The sequence below is a fragment of the Gopherus flavomarginatus genome, chromosome 6 (assembly GCF_025201925.1).
Source record: "Gopherus flavomarginatus isolate rGopFla2 chromosome 6, rGopFla2.mat.asm, whole genome shotgun sequence".
Lineage (NCBI taxonomy): Eukaryota > Metazoa > Chordata > Testudines > Testudinidae > Gopherus > Gopherus flavomarginatus.
This window is the reverse complement of record NC_066622.1, coordinates 46081811-46104574: the sequence shown is the minus strand read 5'-3', so window position 1 is coordinate 46104574 and position 22764 is coordinate 46081811. Positions and strand designations below refer to the sequence as shown.

Here is a 22764-nt window from a genome sequence, read left to right as displayed (position 1 = left end):
TTGCTGCTTTGTGGGTCACTGATCTCATTGTTTCCTTTGGAAGTTTATATTCCTTTGGTACATAACACCACCTCAACGCTCCACCCAATGCACAGAGTTTTTTCAGTCTGTAATGGTTCAATGGACTGATACTTATCTTGAAGTGTCAATTCCCTCTTCTAAGTTATTAGCGTAGTTACCTTCTCTTGAAACATGTTATGTCAACAAAATATTGCATGAAAGGGGTCATAGAACAGCAAGGCCTTCTGTTCCCAAGTATTGACTGTGTACAGCTGATAATTTTTAAAGATGTGCCCTGAGTTATTGTATATTAATATCACACTCTGCTCTTGGGTGACAATACCTAGACTTCATCATCAGCACACTCTTTTACACACACACAAAGTAAAATTTTCAAAAGTGCCTGCCTAATTCCCTTTTGAAAAAACAGGGACTTTGGCTCTTCAATGCTTTTGAAAATTATACTCCTAGTTCAATTTTCAAAAGTAACTTAAGCACTTAGGAGGCTAAGAATAATTAGAAGTAATTGAAGGTCTGATCATAGCAAAATAAGAGGTGCTGGCTACATATCTGTTGTCCCTAAGCATACTATAATCAATAAAACAGTGAGCCCATGTATGTTAGAGAACAGTGAGCAGGGAGTGTGAATGGTTTCTTAAAAGTGTACATATTACTGATGACATCATCCATATGTTACTTTTCCAGTGCACAACCAGAGGAGTGTAGACACAGCCATTTTTATTCTTCCAATATTAAAAATACAATTGTGACATTTGATAAATGGAGATCAGAACCCCAGAGAATGACATTTGATTTTCAAGGTTCAAAGAGTATCATTAGGACCCTACCAAATTTACAGTCCATTTTGATCAATTTCACTCTCATAGGATTTTAAAAATCAAATGTCATGATTTCAGCTATTTAAATCTGAAATTTCATGGTGTAATTGTAGGGGTCCTGACCCAAAAAGGAGTGGGGGGGGGAGGTCATAAGGTTATTGTACAGGGGGTTACAGTATTGCTACTCTTACTTCTGCACTGCTACAGACTACGGCAGTGCTGCCTCCAGAGCAGGGGAGCTGGAGAGCAGCAGCTGCTGGCTGGAAGCCCAGATCTGAAGGCGGAGTCACTGCCAGCAACAGCGCAGAAGTAAGGATGGCATGGTATGGTACTGACACTATTACTTCTGCAGTGATGCCTGCAGAGCTGCGCCCTCAGTCAGCGGTGACCACTCTCCAGCCACCCAGCTCTGAAGGCAGCAAAGCAGAAGTGAGGGTATTGCATTTTGCAACCCTTACTTCTGCATTGCTGCTGACAGGGCACTGCCTTCAGAGCTGGGCTCCCTGCAAACAGCTGCTGTTCTCCAGCCACCCAGCTCTGCAGGCAGCACAGAAGTAACGGTGGCAAATACTGCAAGCCCCCTAAAATAACCTTCCAACCTCCCTGCAACTCCCTTCTGGGTCAGGGCCCCCAATATGGAAAAGGCTGGTCCCCCCGTGAAATCAGTATAGTATAGGATAAAAGCATAAAAAAGACCAGATTTCAAAGGGGTAGACCAGATTTCACAGTCTGTGACACCTTTTTCATAGCCGTGAATTTGGTAGAGCCCTAAGTATCATACACAACAAGATAGAAAAATTAATACATTTTGTAGGAAAGTTTTTTACAATATCCCTTCAAAATTCCAATCAGATCATTTCTCAGATTCTCTCCATTTACACAAATGAGGCAACTTCTTAATAATCAAGAAAAATACTCACCCTCTGTTACTGACGATTGCCTTTTTCAAGTGAATATAGTTAGCAGGAAAAATCCCCTGCAAGAGAGAATAATAATTCTACTTGTCAGAAAAATACAATCATAGCTTTGAACAGTTTTCATTATAAAAAAATTAGCAAACATTTCATATTTCATCCATGGTGCAAAACAAGCTCTCATTGTCAAAATCAATATTCAAATTATACTCACATCACGTGGCTTCAACTTATCTCAGAATAGGCCAATATGTTGATTTGACAATTATGTAAGTTATATAATCTTTCATTCTTGAAAAAAAAAAAAAAACTTGTGTATGCATCCAACAAAAATATCACAGCAAACAGATCAGAACATCTGAAAGCTCTATAATTCTAAAAAGCAACTTTCTGGTTTGAAATAGAATACTGGTCTCCAACAATACTTTCTACTTTTTCCTCTTTGCTCTTTACAAGAGTTTTAATTTTTGCTGTTCATTTAAAGAATATTTATGCTGTTATCTATTGTGGTTTCTCTGACTGTCAAATTATGGACTTAATCCTCAGAATGAACCTATTTTCCATCACACTCCACCCTTGAAAATGTATCATCCCTCTTTTTATCCTCTGATTTGACACTTTAAGGCTAAACTTTGTGATTGTATACATTACAGATGGTGCAGAATGCTGTTGCCAGGATAACAAGTTCTATAACAATAAAAAATCAACTTTACATCATCTGCAGTGGCTTTCTGGAATGTAGAAGATCAATTTGGTATTTCATATATAGCACAAAAGACCTGATCTTGAGAAATAATTATTCAGGACATGTGTAACATTACTTACTGGGGCATTCCTATTGACATCAATGAATTTTCCCACGAGTGAAGTTACATACATAGAATCATAGAACTGGGAGGGACCTTGAGAGGTCATCTAGTCCAGTCCCCTGCACTTATGGCAGGACTAAGTATTATCTGGACCCTTCCTGACAGGTGTTTGTCTAACCTGCTCTTAAAAATCTCCAATGATGGAGGTTCCACAACCTCCCTAGGCAATTTATTCCAGTGTTTAACCACCCTGACAGTTAGGAAGTTTTTCCTAATGTCCAACCTTAACATCCCTTGCTGTAATTTAAGCCCATTGCTTCTGGTCCTATTCTCATAGGTTAATTTTTCTCCCTCCTCCTTGTAACAGCCTTTTACATACTTGAAAACTGTTATGTCCCCCCTCAGTCTTCTCTTTTCCAGACTAAAGAAACACAATTTTTTCAATCTACCCTCATAAAAATGATTAAGGTCTAGAAAACATGACCTGTTACTCTTCTCTGGACTTTGCCCAATTTGTCCACATCTTTCCTGAAATGTGGTCACCAGAACTGGACACAATACTTGAGTTGAGGCCTAATCAGTGCAGAGTAGAGCAGAAGAATTACTTCTCACGTCTTGCTTACAACACTCCTGCTAATACATCCCTAAAAGATGTTTGCTTTTTTTTTTTGCAACAGTGTAACACTGTTGACTCATATTTAGCTTGTGATCCACTATAACCCTCAGACCCCTCTTTGCAATACTCCTTCCTAGGCACTAATTTCCAATTCTGTACGTGTGCAACTGACTATTCTTTCCTAAATAGAGTACTTTGCATTTGTCCTTTCTGAATTTCATCCTATTTACTTCAGACCATTTCTTCAGTTTCTCCAGATCATTTTGAATTTTAATCATATCCTCCATAAAATCATAAAATATTAGGGTTGGAAGAGACCTCAGGAGGTCATCTAATCCAATCCCCCGCTCAAAGAAGGACCATTTTGAAGCACCTGGAGGAGAGGAAGTTGATCAGTGCACTTGCAACCCAGCTTGGTATCACCTGCAAAATTTATAAGTGTACTCTCTATGCCATTATCTAAATCATTGATGAAGATATTGAACAGACCGGACTCAGCACTTCCAGCATGACTGTGATCCAATGATAACTACTCTCTGGGAATAGTTTTCTAACCAGTTTTGCACTCATCTTATAGTAGCTCCATCAAGGTTGCATTTCCCTAGTTTGTTTATGAGATAGTCATGTGAGACAGTATTAAAAGCTTTATTAAAGTCAAGATATACCACATCTACCGCTTCCGCTCTATCCACATGGCTTGTTACCCTCTCAAAGAAAGCTATCTGGTTGGTTCGACAAGATTTGTTCTTGACAAATCCCTGCTGACTGTTATTTATCATCTTATTATCTTAACTGATTGCTTAATTATTTGCTCCATTATCTTTTCGGATACAGAAGTTAAGATGACTGGTCTGTAATTCCCCAGGTTGTCCTTACTTCCCTTTTTATACATTGGGACTACTTTTGCCCTTTTCCAGTCTTCTGGAATGTCTCCCATCTTCCATGACTTTTCAAAGATAATCGCTAATGGCTCAGATATCTCCTCAGTCAGCTCCTTGACTATTCAAGGATGCATTTCATCAGGCCCTGGTGACTTGAAGACATCTAACTTGTCTAAGTAACTTTAAACTTGTTCTTTACTTATTTCAGCCTCTTCTGATCCTACCTCATTGTCACAGGCATTCACTACGTTAGACATCCGATCACCACAAATCTTCTTTGTTTTGGTTTTCACCAAGAAGTCATTAAGAACCTCTGCCATTTCCACATTTCCTGTTATTGTTCCCCCCTACCCTCATTGAGTAATGGGTCTACTCTGTTCTTGGTCTTCCTCTTGCTTCTAATGTATTTGTAGAATGTTTTCTTGTTGCCGTTTATGTCTCTAGCTAGTTTGATCTCATTTTGTGCTTTGGCTTTTCTAATTTTGTTCCTACATACTTGCGTCACTTGTTTATATTCATCCATTGTAATGTGACCTAGTTTCCACTTTTTGTAGGACTCTTTTTTGATTTTCAGATCATTGAAGATCTCCTGGTTAAGCCAGGGTGGTCTCTTGCCATACTTCCTATCTTTCCTATGCAGTGGGATAGTTTGCTCTTGTGCCCTTAATAATGTCTGTTTGAAAAACTGCCAATGTCTTCAATTGTTTTTCCCCTTAGACTTGTTTTCCATGGGATCTTACCTATCAACTCCTGGAGTGTGCTAAAGTCAGCCTTCTTGAAATCCATTATTTTTATTTAGCTGTTCTCCCTCCTACCATTCCTTAGAATCATGAACTCTACCATTTCATTCCAGTAGAACAACACTTCAATCTCCCTCGACATTCTATAGCAGATTTAAAAGTAGCCATACTTCAACAAAAAAAAACTTCAGAAACAGACTTCAAAGAGAAACTGCAGAGCTATAATTCATTTGCAAATTTAACACCATTAATTTGGACTTGAATAGGGCCTGGGAATGGCTGACTCACTACAAAAGCAAATTTTCCCACTCTTGGTATTGACACCACCTCATCATCTATTGGGAGTGGACCACATCCATCCTGATTGAATTGGTCCTGTCAACACTGGTTGTCCTCTTGTAAGGTAACTCACTTCTCTTCATGTGGCAGTATATTTATGCCTGCATCTGTAATTTTCACTCCATGCATCTGAAGCCGCAGCCAGCACATCCCTCGGCCCGCGCAGCTTCCTGCAGCCCCAACTGGCCTGGAGCAGTGAACCACGGCCAATGGGAGCAGTGATTGGCCAAACCTGCAGAAGCAGCAGGTAAACAAACTGGCCTGGCCCACCAAGGTGCTTACCCTGGTGGGCTGCATGCCAAAAGTTACCGATCCCTGGTCTAGTCTGACCTCCTGCACAACGCAGACCACAGAATCTCACCCACCCACTCCTGTATCAAACCCCTAACCTATGTCTGAGCTATTGAAGTCCTCAAATTGTGGTTTAAAGACTTCAGGGTGCAGAGAATCCTCCAGGAAGTGACCCGTGCCCCACATTGCAGAGGAAGGCAAAAAAAAACACCCTGGGCCTCTGCCAATCTGCCCTCGAGCAAAATTCTTTCCTGACCTCAAATATGGCGATCACCTAAACCCTGAGCATGTGGGCAAGACTCACCAGCCAGACACCCTGGAAAGAATTCTCTGTAGTAACTCAGATCCCACCCCATCTAACATCCCATCATACGCCATTGGGCATATTTACTGCTAATAGTCAAAGATCAATTAATTGCCAAAATTAGGCTATCCCATCATACCACCCCATCCATAAACTTATCAAGCTCAGTCTTGAAGCCAGATATGTCTTTTTCCCCCACAACTCCCCTTGGAAGGCTGTTCCAGAACTTCTCTCCCCTGATGGTTAGAAACCTTTATCTAATTTCAAGTCTAAATTTCCTGACGGCCAGTTTATATCAATTTGTTCTTGTGTCCACACTTGTACTGAGCTTAAATAATTCCTCTCCCTCCCTGATATTTATTCCTCTGATACATTTATAGAGAGCAATCAAATCTCCCCTCAGCCTTCTTTTGGTTAGGCTAAACAAGCCAAGCTCTTTGAGTCTCCTTTCATAAGACAGGTGTTCCATTCCTTGGATCATCCTAGTAGCCCTTCTCTGTACTTGTTCCTGTGTGCATTCTTCCTTCTTAAGCATGGGAGACCAGAACTGCACACAGTATTCCAGATGAGGTCTCATCATGCCTTGAATAACGGTCCTAACACCTCCTTATCTCTACTGGAAATACCTCGCCTGATGCATCCCAAGATTGCATTAGCTTTTTTACGGCTATTTCTACGGCCATCTACATTACCCTTCCTCCGTATGTGCATTCTCCTACCCATGGCTGTATCGTTTCTTTCTTTGTTTTCTTCCCTCTCGATGTTAAAATTCGGCGTGGAGATTACCTGGACATCTCTCAACCATCTCCTCCCAATTCCTAGTTTAAACCTCTCTTAATCAGTTGTGCCAACCTCCATGCTAGGAGTCTATTTCCCTCCCTATTCAGGTGAGGTCCATCCCAAGAGAACAGTCGTCTGTCCATGAATGCCTCCCAGTGGCCATACATCCCAAAGCCCTCCTTATAGCACCACTGCCTGAGCCATCTGTTAATCGTCATAATCTTGTCACATCTTTGTCGCCCTTCTCCAGGAACAGGCAGAATCCCACTGAAGATCACCTGAGCCTTGATTTCCTTAAGCATCTTCCCCAGCCTGGCATAGTCTCCCTTGATACATTCCAGTGAGAATCTAGACGTATCATTTGTTCCCACATGAAGGACAATCAGTGGATTCTTTCCAGCTCCTGTTAGGATCCTCTTCAGCCTCAGGGCCACATCCCGTATCTTAGCACCCGGCAGACAGCACACCCTTCTGTTCTCTGGAACAGCTCTGGTTACAGACCTGTCTATTCTTCTCAGTAAGGAGTCTCCAATCACGTAGTCCAGCCTTTTCCAGGTGACAGTGCGATTCTCTGGTCTATCTCCTGTTCCCTCTGGCTGCAAGTCCTCTCAATTCCTGTTCACCCTTGCAATCCTCTGCAACCCATCCCGTATCCTCCTGGGGCTCATATTTGATGTTATCTCCATTGACTCTTCTTATAGGACTAGCTGCTCTTCTCTTCTTTCTTGTCCTTTCACCTTCAGCAACCACCTGCTATGCCCCTTCTTCATTTTCCAACTCTGCAAACCTGTTCCTGAGCTCTATTGCTCCTTTACTGGGCCGTCTTTTCCTCTGCCTGGTTCTTAGTCACATGCTTCTACTCTCCACTTTCCTCACCCAGCAGTCTCCCCTCAGAGTTCTTTGGTCCTGCTTCCATCTGCAAGTCTGAGCTTCTAAACTCCCTTCTAAACTCAACCAGAGTTTCCACCTCCATCTCCAATCCTCGGGTCTTTTCTTCCATCAGCTCTATCAGGCAGCACTTCATGCAGACGAAACTCTTTTTAGGTACCCCCTTCAGGATCATGTACATGCTGCAGCTTCTACATCCAGTCATCTTCATTGTGTCTTCCACTGCTTGGGTCACTACCACTGCTGTCTCTGTATCTGTCATAGGCTTCCCATCTAAATCCTGTAAATCCGGGAAACACAAACCAAACCACAACACCACCACCCACAGCAAAACAAACACCCAAATAAATCTGTTAGTCTTTACGGTGCCACCGGACTCCTCCTTGTTTTTACCATTTCATGATCACTTTCATCCAAGTTTCCTTCACTTTCAAATCTCAACCAGTTCTTCCCTATTTGCCAAAATCAAATCTAAAACAGCCTCTCCCCTAGTAGCTTTCTCCACCTTCTTCCACCGTGCTTAGGTGTTTGCAGATTTGGGGCCCAAATGACTTATGGTATCTTTCTCTCTGATATAATATTTTGTGTCTCAGTTTGCAATTGTAGGTCACAAGGAAAGAGGGAAAAAATGTGAAAAAGATTTTTTGAAGACCTATCAGTAACAGTGCATATGTAGAATAGGCTCCATGTGACCAGAATATCATTTTCAGAGACATTTCTTTTGAGTGCTTCTTCAGGTAATTTTTAAAAGCCTTTAAAGGAGTCATGTTAAGTTCTATTTTATTTGTTATATTTTCAGAAAAAATTACCTATACATTTATTGTCATTAGTGTTTGTCACAGAATGGCTGGCACTTGAAGGGAAGTTAGTCCTAGCTTCACCTATGATTGATCAGCTAAAAGCCAGCAAGTGGCTCCGTTAGAAATAGGCCTGCAGATGCGAGACTGGCTCCTGTGGCTGGCCCTGAACAAGGGGATAGAGATGCAAGGGAAAAAGCCTCTGAGCCACACAGAAGACCCCAGGTTGAGGGAAAAAGCAAGGTTTATGTGTGAAACTTGTGTTAACCTAGGGGGAGGGAGGTCTTTCAAAGAATAAACTATGCCCTGAAGGAAGACCTCGAAAAGATTTTGATCTGGAGGAGTCATCTCAATAAGTGAGAGAGACTTGTAGACCGTATTGCAATTAATTGGGTAATACATTTTAGGTAACACAATAGCAGCAGAGAAAGGCAGTACTTAGTGTAGTGAGTAGGCAGTGACTTAAAAGGAGTAAATGTATCAGATATTAACCAGTGCAAAGCAGCATAAAGAAAAATAGATGACTGGTGCAAAGAAGCCCAAATTGTAGAATATTGCAATTCTGCAATCATTGTTCAATTAAATATCCCTCTCACTGATACCTCCTAATAATTGGTTACTGCTTTCACATTTTCCAAGAGCAGAAATATATATAGGCAATAGTCAAAAGCAATAGAAAAGATATACACTTCTGACTGGAATTCATGTAGACTGATAATAGATTTAGACTTCCTCCCCCTCCCGCCTGACTTCTTTGGAGTCCATATTTGCCTCTGAGGAAGCAGAAAGAAATGAAAGTATGTGGGGGCCATGCCTCCTTACATAAGCTTACCTGAAGGACTCCATGTCTTCCAACAGGATCCTTATAGCCTGGCAATGATCAGCTTTTTGGAGAGTCCCAACATTGGTGTGGTAGTGTGCAGGTGAAGCCCAAGACCATGAATACATACTGATAAGCAATTCAAGAATTCCAACTATAGGAGAACAATTCTTCTGTATTACCTTCCAAAAACCTTTCACAGACTCTGTCGCAGGTCTTTTATTTAGTGGCTCTTAATTTTTCAAAGAACAAGTTACCAAAAATTAGGAAAAATGTATCTATGCTTTCCTGAAAGCACAGATAAAGAAAAATCTTATTGAGTAATAATATCCGGAGATCCATTAGAATGGAATTTCTACAACACTTTGCCCTCAGAATCGGAAGCAGGATCACTGCTTAAATATGAACATCCAAACAGGAGCTATATTATAGAAAAGAAAGAAAAAAGAAAATCAGATGAGGTTCAACAAGGACAAGTGCAGAGTCCTGCACGTAGGAAGGAAGAATCTCATACACTGCTACAGGCTGGGACAGACTAGATAAGCAGCAGTTCTGCAGAAAGAACCTAGGGATTACAGTGGACAAGAAGCTGGATATGAGTCAGCAGTGTGCCCTTGTTACCAAGAAGGCTAATGGCATATTGGGCTGCATTAGTAAGAGCATTGCCAGCAGATCAAGGGAAGTGATTATTCCCCTCTATTTGGCACTGGAGAGGCCATATGTGGAGTATTGCGTCCAGTTTTGAACCTCCCACCACAGAAAGAATGTGGACAAATTGGAGAGAGTCCAGTGGAGGGCAACAAAAATGATTAGGGGGCTGGAGCACATGACTTATGAGGAGAGCCTGTGGGAACTAGGCTTGTTTAGTCTGCAGAGAAGAGTGAGGGACGATTTGATAGCAGCCTTCAACTACTTGAAGTGGGGGTTCCAAAGAGGATGGAGCTAGGCTGTTCTCAGTGGTGGCAGATAACAAAACAAGGAACAATGGTCTCAAGTTGCAGTGGGAGAGGTCTAGGTTGGCTATTGGGAAACACTATTTCACTAGGAGGGTGTGAAGCACTGGAATGGATTACCTAGGGAGGTGGTGGAATCTCCATCCTTAGAGGTTTCTAAGGCCCAGCTTAACAAAGCCTTGGCTGGGATGATTTAGTTGGGGTTGGTCATGCTTTGAGCAGGGAGTTGGACTAGATGACCTCCTGAGGTCTCTTACAACACTAATCTTCTGTGATTCTATATATTCTCCATCTTCACCTAGGCACTAATATGTGGAGAAGTCTTCTGCCAAAAATGGAAGTGGGTAAAGACTGGGTGACTCATATGTAAAATTTTGATGAATTTATGCAATGATCACCATCTGGCTGTTTACCAGGTCTTAATGCAGTAGACAAGACTTCTCTACCCTGAGACTGTCATGGCTCCTAAGAAATGGACTTTGCTGCTTAAAAGAAGAATAAACTTTTTTTAATTTTCTTTGGGAATGAATGCTATGACAGTTATGACCTCATTTTGACTAAAACTACAGGTAGCCAAACTCAAAGAGTCTAGCACCAATCAGAATTATAACTCCAGAGAGGGCTGGTTGAAAATCTTGCAGATCGTGCTGAGGCAACTGTGGGTACCTACTGACCTCACCTCAATACCAAAGCTATTAATTCAAGAATGGTATTTTCTCATTTTGTACTTCAAACTCTTTCAACTTGCCATACAATTTGTATTCCTTTCTATAATGTCTGACAGGAGCCAGGATTGTAAATCAACTTTTGAAGTGACTCTGAATACTCTCAGCTTTCCACAAAGTTTCCCTTGGTATCACTAAGACAGATGGGAATTGATTTTCCTGATCATTGGATCTCAAGGATGAAAGCCACATGCACCAGTGAGAAACAGATTTACATCTCACTACATTGTTCAAAGAGAATCCTTCAGGCCATTGGATTTTTAGGCTCAGAGGGACAATATTTGCAATAATTTCAACCCACATTATCATTCCTTGTGAAAGCATGGAGAGGAACTTAAGGTATCAGACGGCAGCAATGCAAGGTTGAATTTGAATTTGTGTAAACTAAAGAATTCTCTGGCCTCATTAGATGGAGGCCAGGGGCTAAGAAATAACGCTGGGGCAAAAAGATCCCTTTACTGCAGCCCAGATGGGGAAGAACAATCTCATCACTCCATGGTCCGCTGCTGTGGGGAGGAAGGGGAGATTGTGGAGAGACAGCAGAAGCAGTTGGGAAAAATAACCTGGATGTTATGACATGGTGACCCACAGTAAGAGATCATAGAATATCAGGGTTGGAAGGGACATCAGGAGGTCATCTAGTCCAACCACCTGCTCAAATACCAACTAACTCATCCCAGCCAGGGCTTTGTCAAGCCTGACCTTAAAAACCTCTAAGGAAGGAGATTCCACCACCTCCCCAAGTAATCCATTCCAGTACTTCACCACCCTCCTAGTGAAAAAGTTTTTCCTAATATCCAACCTAAACCTCCCCCAATGCAACTTGAGAAAATTACTCCTTGGTCTGTCATCTGCTACCACTGAGAACAGTCTACATCCATCTTCTTTGGAACCCCCTTTCAGGTAGTTGAAAGCAGCTATCAAATCCCCGCTCATTCTTCTCTTCTGCAGACTAAACAATCCCAGTTCCCTCAGTCTCTCCTCATAAGTCATGTGCTCCAGCCCCTTAATCATTTTTGCTGCCCTCCTCTGGACTCTTTCCAATTTTTCCACACCCTTCTTGTAGTGTGGGTCCCAAAAGTGGACACAATACTCCAGATGAGGCCTGACCAATGCCGAATAGGGGGAATGATCACATCCCTCCATCTGCTGGTAATGCCACTACTTATACAGCCCAAAATGCTGTTAGCCTTCTTGGCAATAAGGGCATACTGTCGACTCATATCCATCTTCTCGTCCACTGTAACCCCTAGGTCCTTCTCTGCTGAACTGCTGCCTAGTCATTCGGTCCCTAGTCTGTAGCATGGGATTCTTCCGTCGTAAGTGTAGGACTCTGAACTTGTCCTTGTTGAACCTGTATCCTATCCCTACCACTCCTCCCAGTTTAGTGTCATCTGCAAACTTGCTGAGGGTGCAGTTCGCGCCATCCTCCAGATCATTAATGAAGATATTGAACAAAACCAACCCCAGGACTGACCCTTGGGGCACTCTGCTTGATACCGGCTGCAACTAGACATCGAGTCATTGATCATTACCCGTTGAGCCCGATGATCTAGCCAGCTTTCTATCCACCTTATAATTATAGTCCATTCATTCAGCCCATACTTCTTTAACTTGCTGGCAAAAGTACTGTGGGAGACCGTAGCAAAAGCTTTGCTAAAGTCAAGAAATAACACGTCCACTGCTTTCCCCTCATCCAAAGAGTCAGCTATCTTGTCATAGAAGGTAATTAGGTTAGTCAGGCATGACTTGCCCTTGGTGAATCCATGCTGACTGTTCCTGATCACTTTCCTCTCCTCTAAGTGCTTCAGAATTGATTCCTTGAGGACCTGCTCCATGATTTTTCCAGGGACTGAGGTGAGGCTGACTGGCCTGTAGTTCCCCGGATCCTCTTTCTTCTCTTTTTTAAAGATTGGCACTACGCCAGCCTTTTTACAGTCATCCGGGACGTCCCCCGATTGCCATGAGTTTTCAAAGATAATGGCCAATGGCTCTGCAATCACATCTGCCAACTCCTTTAGCACCCTCGGATGTAGTGCATCCAGTCCCATGGACATATGCTCACTCAGCTTTTCTAAATAGTCCTGAACCACTTCTTTCTCCCCAGAGGGCTGCTCACCTCCTCCCCATGCTGTCCTGCCCAGTGCAGTAGTCTGGGAGCTGACCTCATTCGTGAAGACAGAGTCAAAAAAAGCATTGAGTAAATTAGCTTTTTCCACATCCTCTGTCACTAATCCACATCAGGTATGATAGCCCAATAGTTAGGGCAACTGGCAGCAGCAACTGGTGATGACAGCCCAATATTTTCTTAGTCTTTTAGGAGAGTCAAGAAATTTCATCCCTTTATAATCTTCCCACACAAGGAGGCATATACTGCTATACAACTTGTCTATAGCAGTGGCAGCCCTCGTAAGCATAAATTTCACAGCACTCTGTAATAAGCTATCCTTTGAGGGTTTGCTGGGAGGGGAGAGGGGTTGGCTATTTTTCAAACATAAATATGTTATTATTTGACCCCTTAGGGCAGCCGTCCAAATCAGAGTTTTCTCCCTTGAGGAGGAACAGTCCCCTTTTGCGTGTGTGTGTTGGGAGATGTGTGTGCAAATCCAAAGGAATCAGCACATCTGAGGCACAGCTGCCTCATTATCCTCCTTCAAATCTCACCTTAAAACTCTCCTCTGCCATGCTGCCTACAAAAAAATCAACAACAGTTAGGCCATTGGTGCACTGAGACCACTATCATGCTGACCAATACTTCTCATTGCTACCCTATCTGACATCTCATCTTACACTTAGGCCATGTCTATAGGAACAGCACTATAGTGGAGAGTAAGGATGCTCTATGCCAACAGGAGAGAGCTCTCCTGCTGACATAGCGCTGTACCCATGATCACTTATGTTGGTGTAACTTAAGTCGCTTAGGGGGGCGGAATATTCACATTCCTGAGCTACATACGTTTTGCCAACATAGGCTGCAGTGTAAACATAGCCTAAGATTGTAAACTCTTCAGTGCAGGGACTGTCTTTTTGTTCTATGTTCATACAGTGCCTAGCCAATCTGGTTCTTTGTTGTGATTAGGGCTCCAAGGCTCTATGGTAAAACAAAATAGTAATAATTCCCGACTGTTCCGATTCTGCCCTGAAGAAGCAAGCGGGCTCAAGTATCCATTGTAACAGATCAGTGTACCTTGGCATGATGAAAAAATGGAGAACTAATTGGCATATTCTTATCTTCCTCCTTTTGTTTCTCCTTAACACAGATTAGATTTACTATAGTGCAAATTCTCCATATTTTTCAGCCAATTACTTTAGTAGTTGAAACAGTATTCTGTAGACTCAGAGTATAAAACATAATGTTCTTTTTCTGTCTTTCTGTCTTCTTTTAAAAAAAAGAAAGCATAAACACATTGTTCTGCCAAAAAAGACTACTCAAAAACATCAGGTCTCCAATAAGAGGTTAAATGCATCACAGAAGTGATATGTTCATTCTCCAGGTAGAAGGCTGGCAGAACCTGTGTCCCGCAAGGTAATTCACACATCAGTGGCTCCAGAAGGCATCTCTCTTACCCCACTTCCTTCCCCTATGCAGTCACCCATAAAATGTAAGATTCTGCTATAGGCAAAAACAACAGTATATTCTGATATCCTGCTTTTAATATTTGAGTGACTTCTTTAAAAGGATTCTAAAAATTAATAATTACTTAATTTCAGAAAGACCTCATTTCAAAAGCATGTTGATACAAATAGCCTAAAAAGATAAAAGTACATTCATTAAGTCTGCTCTGCTGTAGAGGGCCAGTGCTGCAAGACACCAATGCCACATCAGGGATCAAAATCAAAGAGAGATTCTAGATTCTCACTTTTGGAAGAATGAATGTAAGGTAGGCTGAACCTGATCTTGATAGAGGCTATTCCCATTTCATTTCATATAAACATATCAAGAATCAGAGTATCATTCCACAGAATTTTGTTCCAGCATCAGAAAAGTAGTATCAAGAAATTCCAAATGAGATATTCTTCAGTGGTAGATCTTAATTATCACCTTTTTCATATAAGGGATATGTGGTGTCCTTTATTAAATCCTCTAGGCAGAACATTTTGTACTGAATGTTTATGAAAAGATTATGCTGTCTCACTTAACTCCCTATTACCTTAACTCTTAATGAACACCAACTCATAAATGATTGGCTGAGGACACAGGGATACTTAAAACTGTACTTGATAAAAATATATGACTATAACAATGTCCAAAATGATTATCTGCCTAACTACCAGGGAATAGAACAGATTCATAGATTCTAGGACTGGAAGGGACCTCAAGAGGTCATTGAGTCCAGTCCCCTGCCCTCATGGCAGGACCAAATACTGTCTAGACCATCCCTGATAGATATTTATCTAACCTACTCTTAAATATCTCCAGAGATGGAGATTCCACAACCTCTCTAGGCAATTTATTCCAGTGTTTAACCACCCTGACAGTTAGGAACTTTTTCCTAATGTCCAACCGAAACCTCCCTTGCTGCAGTTTAAGCCCATTGCTTCTTGTTCTATCCTTAGAGGCTAAGGTGAACAAGTTTTCTCCCTCCTCCTGATGACACCCTTTTTAGATACCTGAAAACTGCTATCATGTCCCCTCTCAGTCTTCTCTTTTCCAAACTAAACAAACCCAATTCCTTCAGCCTTCCTTCATAGGTCATGTTCTCAAGACCTTTAATCATTCTTGTTGTTCTTCTCTGGACCCTCTCCAATTTCTCCACATCTTTCTTGAAATGTGGTGCCCAGAACTGGGCACAATATTCCAGTTGAGGCCTAACCAGCACAGAGTAGAGCGGAAGAATGACTTCTCGTGTCTTGCTCACAACACACTTGTTAATGCATCCCAGAATCACATTTGCTTTTTTTGCAACAGCATCACACTGTTGACTCATATTTAGCTTGTGGTCCACTATAACCCCTAGATCCTTTTCTGCCATACTCCTTCCTAGACAGTCTCTTCCCATTTTGTACGTGAGAAACTGATTGTTCCTTCCTAAGTGGAGCACTTTGCATTGGTCTTTGTTAAACTTCATCCAGTTTACCTCAGACCATTTCTCCAATTTGTCCAGATCATTTTGAATTATGACCCTGTTCTCCAAAGCAGTTGCAATCCCTCTCAGTTTGGTATCATCTGCAAAATTAATAAGTGTACTTTCTATGCCAATATCTAAGTCGTTGATGAAGATATTGAACAGAACCGGTCCCAAAACAGACCCCTGCGGAACCCCACTTGTTATACCTTTCCAGCAGGATTGGGAACCATTAATCTTGTCAATTCCAAGTAGGTGACTCCCAAGCAGTCCCCTGGAGGAGGACTCAAAGTTCACCAAGCTGCAGACTGGAGTACTGCTCTGCCAAACGCGGCATCGTCTCTAGCCTACTGAGTGATGGCGTAGTGACACGTAAAAGCATGAATAGATGACCACATTGCCGCCCTGCAGACGTACTGGATGGGGACCTGCGCCAGGTACACTGCAGATGAAGCTTGCACTCTTCATGGAGTGCGCCGTCAGTCCTGGGGCTAGAATCTTCACCAGGATATAGCACACAGGCTGTGATCCAAGATGAGATTTGTTAGGATGAGATGGGCAAACCTTTCATTCTCTCAGCAACAGCATCAAAGAGTTATGCTGATTTCCTAAATGGCTTTGTTCGCTCAATTTAAAAAGCCAGGGAACATCTAACATCTAGGAGAATGGAGTCTGCCTTGAGGTTTCACAAAGAACACTGGCAAAAAAGATGTCCTGACTTGTATGAAACTGTGAAGCAATTTTAGGGAGAAAGGCCAGGTGTGCCCACTATTGCACCTTGTCCTTACAAAAAACTGTATAAGGAGGCTCAGACATTAAAGCTTTGAGCTCAGACACCCTTCTGGCAGATGAGATAGACACTAGACATGTTACCTTCCAAGCGAGGTAAAGCAACGAAAAAGTTGCTAGAGGTTTGAAAGAGGACCCCATGAGCCTTGACAGGACCAAGTTAAGATCCCGGCGGGGAGGACCAGTTGCCGCACTTGGGGGTACAGACTGTTTAGTCCTTTAAGGAAATCTCCAACTATGGAGTTAGCAAATACTGACTGCCCTGCTGCGCCCGGATAGAAAGCAGAAATAGCTGCCAAGAGTACCTTAACTGATGAGACTCCCAGCTCTTGCCGCTTTAAGTAGAATAAGTAGTCCAGTATAAAGGGAACTGAGTACTGCAGCGGAGGAGTGCCCTTCTGTGTGGCCCAAATAAAGAACCTTTTCCACTTGGCTAGATAAGTGGCATGAATGAAGGCTTTGTATTGCCAAGGAGAACCTTGGTAACTGAATCAGAGTACTGGAGCTCTAATGGGTTTAGCCATGGAATTCCCATGCATTTTTCTTATTTAGATAGGATTTTTTTGATAAAATGATTTTTGAGGAAAAAAACCATCTAAAGATAATTTTAATTAAGATACATTATAGCTCAAAGATATATCATCATGGAATAGGGATTCTAGAGTATGAGACAATATATTAATGTAATGTTTAAGAAAAGTTTTGTAAATGAGTTCCGATAGATCATGGATTAGGGACCCAATCTTCTGCGGTTCCAGGGGCTTCTCTACAGTTTATTTAGGTTAATATTTCTATCTACCTAATGAGACTCAGTACTCAGTCTACAAGATACCATCAGAGATGCTTTGTTTTGCAGTTCTCAAACTGTGCATTTGTGTCTCCAGAGAAAACCTGCTTGTTAACAGCAAAAGTGTTTTAAATAAATAAATAAATAAAGGTGAGAAATAAAAGACCTCAACCCTATTGTCTCTCTGCAAATTTGTGTACACAGAGTCGATCCCTTAACTCTATCTAAAAGTGGACAGTTTCAAAAAGTTCAATGAATAGAAGATTGTTGAGGGCAGAATAGATCTGGACAAGAAGAAGTCTGGAGATAAATGTGAAAAGGGAAGGATAGGCAGTAGAAACAAAAAGTGAAACTGTTTGAGCAGAATATTCCACAAGTCTTGAGGTCCTTCTCAGGGTGGCCTTCATTGATTTGAAATCTACCATACCATTCTCTCACTAGAAAGGAAAATCTATAATGGCAGCAGGACCTAAAAAAGATCTAGTTTGCAAATATTTTAATGAAGTTACTCATCATTTCAGATGAAGTTGTGATAAAAAATAAATAGCTGAAATAGGCAGATCTTCCTCTTACAGTTTCACCTTTAAAGTAGTACTGAGTGTCAGTAAATGCAATGATTAACACAAAATGAGCATTATGGTAATAATAATTAAATAACAACATTGACTTATTTTGTTTAGGAGAATCCATCCTCAACATACAGGATTCTGAAGATTATCCATGTCATAGGTTTCACCTCTACTCTGAACTTTAGGGTACAGATGTGGGGACCTGCATGAGAACCCCTAAGCTTAATTACCAGCTTAGATCAGCATGCTGCCACCACCCAAATCATTTAAAACAGCTGCTGTTTATGAGTCATTTGGGAAACTTTCCCCCAAAAATCTCTCCCTCCCAAGTACTGTAACTCTTCCCTGGGTAATCTTGAGAGACTTTTTCACCAATTTCCTGGTGAACACCAACCCAAACCCCTTGGATCTTAAAACAAGGAAAAAAATCAATCGGGTTCTTAAAAAGAAGGCTTTTCATTAAAGAAAAGGGGTAAAAGAAATACCTCTGTGAGATTAGCATACAAGCTACTCTCATAGACAACAGATTCAAAACACAGAGGATGTTCCCCTGGGCAAAACCTTAGCTATAGAAAAGAAAACCCAATTTGATTATCCCTCTAATGCAAAAGGACAAGTCACAAAAAAAATAAACATAAGCTAATTTATTTCTTCTCTAATACTCACTACCCTGATAGGAGGCTGATTCTTGGATCTTTTCTCTCCAGCACACAATTTAATGAATGGACTGAACAAAGGACTTTTCCCTCCTTCCTGGGCGAAACATTTTGTCCCCCCATTGGTTCCTCTGGTCAGATGTCAGCTAGGCTACGTGAACGTCTTAACCCTTTATAGGTAAAAGAGGCATTAACCCTTAACTGTCTGTTTATGACAATCCACCTTCCAGATCACCATCATTTTGTATAGCTTCAGAGTTATCTGCCAATGACAGTGTTTCAGTCACTTCATGTATGTCACATAGCCACAGTATATCACCTGTAGCAAAAAGAAAAAAAATCTCCATCATCCAGAAACAACCATCAATAAATCTGTGATAAAAAACAGCAGATTACAAAAAGAGATAATGATGAAAAAAGTACCCAGTTTGTTGAGGCAACAAACTCTCAATTCCGTATGATTGAGAACCCACACTTTATTAACATGGTTCAGTCATTAAGACCAGGACACAGTCCACCTAACAGAGCAGATGTTGCAGGCAAATTGCTGGATAACGTATATGAAAGAGAAATTGAGCAGTGTGCATAAGGTTTAGAGGATGAAATTGTTAACCTGAGTCTTGATGGGAGGAGCAATGTCCACAATGATCCTGTTGTATATGTGCCTGTGTGACAAGGGAATGTCTTCCTTACAGAAACAATTCATACATCAGGAAATGCATACACAGCAGAATACTTACAAGAAGTGGCAGTACAAGCTATAACAAACTGTGAAAAAAAATTCAAATGTTTAGTATGCAGCTTGGTCACAGATCATGCTGCAACTGTATCCAAGATGAGAAGAAATTATTTAGAAGAGAGTCCCAAGCTAATAACATAACAGTTGCAGGCTCATTTGATGCACTTCCTAGCCAAAGACTTTAGTGTTCCAGAAATAAAGGGTAATTTTTTTGAAATTGCAAAATACTACCGTAACAACCACTTTGCAGCAGCTGTTCTGAGAAAAGTGGGAGGAACCAAGCTAACTCTTCCACAAGACATGTGATGGAACTAGGTTGTGGACTGTTTTGAGCATTATATTAAGAACTGGCCTAATCTGATGACAGTTTGTGAACAAAATTGTGAAAAAAATAGATGGCACTGTCACAGCCAAAGTTCTCAACATTGGGCTTAAGAGAAATGTTGAACACATGCTGAGTACCCTGAAGCCTATTTCTGTAGCCTTGAACAAAATGCAGGGAAACAGCTGTTTTAGTGATGATGCTGTCGAAATTTGGAAGGAACTGAGTGAGATCTTAAAAGAGAAATATGCAATGACAGAGTTACATTACAAGCATTGAAAGAACGAATGGGACAAGCACTGTCTCCAGCTCATTTTCTTGCAAATATTCTCAATACTTGGTACCAGGGTCAAACCTTAACTGCTCAAGAAGAGGGGCTGGCTATGATATGGACATCCAGCAATCACCCCTCTATAATGCCAACTATAATAAACTTCAGAACTAAGGGTGAACCATTCAAGAAATATATGTTTGCTGATGATGTTTTAAAGAAAGTCACATTAGTGAACTGGTGGAAGCCACATAAGCACCTGGATTCAGAAACTGTTGAAGTGATAATTTCACTTTTAACAGCAGTAGAAAGAATATTTTCTTCCTTTGGACGAATTCATTCCAAATTGAGAAATCGTTTGGGACCTGAAAAAGCAGGAAAGCTTGTTTGTCTTTTCCAGATTATGAACAAACAGGAAAATGAAGGTGAAGACAACTGAGTTAGCTGCAGAAGCCAATATTTTAAGTTCTCATGTTGACCTGGCTGACACAGTCGATTTCATTTCTGGTTTTTTTATTTAAATATTTAATTTAACTATTTTAGTTAAAAACAATTTTAACAAAAATCTGATTTAAAAAAACTAGAAAGTTTACCTAAATTCAAAAATTCATACACTTGTTTTGTTAAAACATTATATGTCTGTTGTTGAAGAAAAAAATCCAGAATACATAACACTGTTGTTTTAGTTAAATAAAACAATTTAAATGTCTGTCTGGTGATGTTTTCCTCCTAATACAGTAACTCCTCACTTAAAGTCATCCCGATTAACGTTGTTTCATTGTTACATTGTTGATCAATTAGAGAACATGCTTGATTAAAGTTGCACAATGCTCCCTTATAATGTTGTTTGGCAGCTGCCTGCTTTGTTCACCACTTACAAAAAGAGCAGTCTGTTGCAGCTGACTGGTGGGGTAAAGACTTGGGGGGGAAGAATTAGTCTCAAATCTGCCCAGGAAAGGGGGTTTAGGGACTTGTGAAATATTTGGGGAAAGGCAAAGTTCCAAGTGGCTCTTCCCTAAGATTAGAAACATGCTTGGTGGTGGCAGATTACTGTTAACCTAAGCAGGTAAATAAGCTTAGGGAGTCTTTCATGCAGGTCCCCACATCTGTACCCTAAAGTTCAGAGTGGGGAGGGAACCTTGACAGGGGGCTTGGAACCAGGGTGGACCGGAAGCCTCCCTATTAGTTCCCCACTCCCCTAAGTTCCCTGTGCGGCAGCAGCCCAGCAGGCTATCAATTGCCGGCAGTTCAACTGTCCCTCCCCCCACTGACATGTGCTGTTCCTGCCCTCTGCCTTGGATCTGCTCCCGGGAGCCTCCTGCTTGCTGTGGGGGGAGGGGGAAGAAGGGTGCTAATGTCAGGGTGTCTCCCTCCCCCTCATTTATCCCATCTCCATAGAGCAGGGGTGGGGAGAGGAGAGATGCATGACAGGGCTCAGGACGGAGGGAGCTCGCAAGCAGCAGCTGCTGTCTCTACTTGCTGATCTACTTAAAAAGGCAATGTACGTAGAGTGGGGTGAGCATACCTAAAAGTGCAGTGCGCATCTCTCTCTTACACACACACAGGGTGTGTGTGTCTCTGTCTGCCATGCTGTCTCCCCTCCCTCCATTTGTGCTGCCTTGTAGAGTGTGAGGCTACATTAATAACAATGTGTTAACCCTTGAGGGCTCAGCCGAGCGCTAGTTCATCATTCAGCACAAAGGCATTCCCTGGGAAATATTCCACTCTTTGACTCCACCACCTCAACCAAGCTTCACAATTATCGTTGCTGTGTACAGTATTAAATTGTTTGTTTAAAACTTATAGTGTGTGTGTGTGTGTGTGTGTGTGTGTGTGTGTGTGTGTGTGTGTGTGTGTGTGTGTGTGTTTGTGTGTGTGTGTGTGTGTGTGGTGTCTTTTGTCTGGTGAAAAAAATTTCCCTGGAAACTAACTCCACTATTTACATTAATTCTTATGGGGAAGTTGGATTCGCTTAACATTGTTTTGCTTAAAGTCACCTTTTTTTGAGGAACATAATTACAACCTTAAGCGAGGAGTTATAGTACAGCATGGCAAGAAAATCCTCCAAATATTAATGATTAACCTGTTGAACTGGAGATAGTTTACCTCACAATGACTTCATAAATATCTGCTTCAGTTACCTTTGGTAAATGAAATAACCAAACAATCATTCATTTTCTGATATAGCTGTAAAACTTCCTGTTGCTTCATGTCATGAACAAGTCCACCTGGTGAGATTCCCACTTCAGGAAGATATTGCTGATGTCCAGTCAGAGAGACCAGTCGGAGAGACCATTCACGGCCACGGAAAGATCTGCTGAAGTGATTGGCCAGTTCGTTCTGTGCACCTGGCAGATACGATGCCTCCAGTTGTATCAAGTGGATGATGCAAAAGTTCCACAACCTGAGTTCTTCCTGGTACAGGAGAGAGGAGTGAGTACCCCATTTTTTTATACAGAACATTACCGTGGTGTTGTCTGTTAACACCAATACACATTTGCCTCAAGGTGGGTCTGAAACGTCTGACAAGCTAGGCGCATCACCTGTAGCTCCCTGACATGGATGTGCAGCAATAGTTATGCCTGGAATCATAAACCCTGAGTCCTGAGGTTGCCCAGGTGCGCTCCACACCCAAGCACTGACACATCTGTGACTAGTGACAGAGACAGCTGAGGTTTGGAAAAGGGTACTCCAGCACAAACTGTTTGTGGATCGAGCCACCACTGTAGAGACTCGAGAGCCTGAGGAGAAAGTGTGACCAGATGTCTAGATGGTCCCCGTTTGGTCTGTACACTTGGACCAGCCATGCCTGGAGGGGACTGAGGTGCAGCCTTGCATGCTGCACCACGTAAGTGCATGCTGCCATATG

At 41.7% G+C, this 22764-nt stretch overlaps 1 protein-coding gene across 8 annotated transcripts in view; it reads right to left on the bottom strand.

The window, feature by feature from the left end:
• The window catches only part of DOCK3 (dedicator of cytokinesis 3), a 603350-nt gene that overhangs the window by 474707 nt on the left and 105879 nt on the right, over positions 1–22764 (bottom strand). For all 8 annotated transcript variants that reach the window (XM_050957666.1, XM_050957672.1, XM_050957667.1 and 5 more), the window contains exon 4: positions 1760–1815. In XM_050957666.1, the coding sequence (XP_050813623.1) occupies positions 1760–1815 (56 nt within the window). The remainder of the gene's footprint in view (positions 1–1759; positions 1816–22764) is intronic.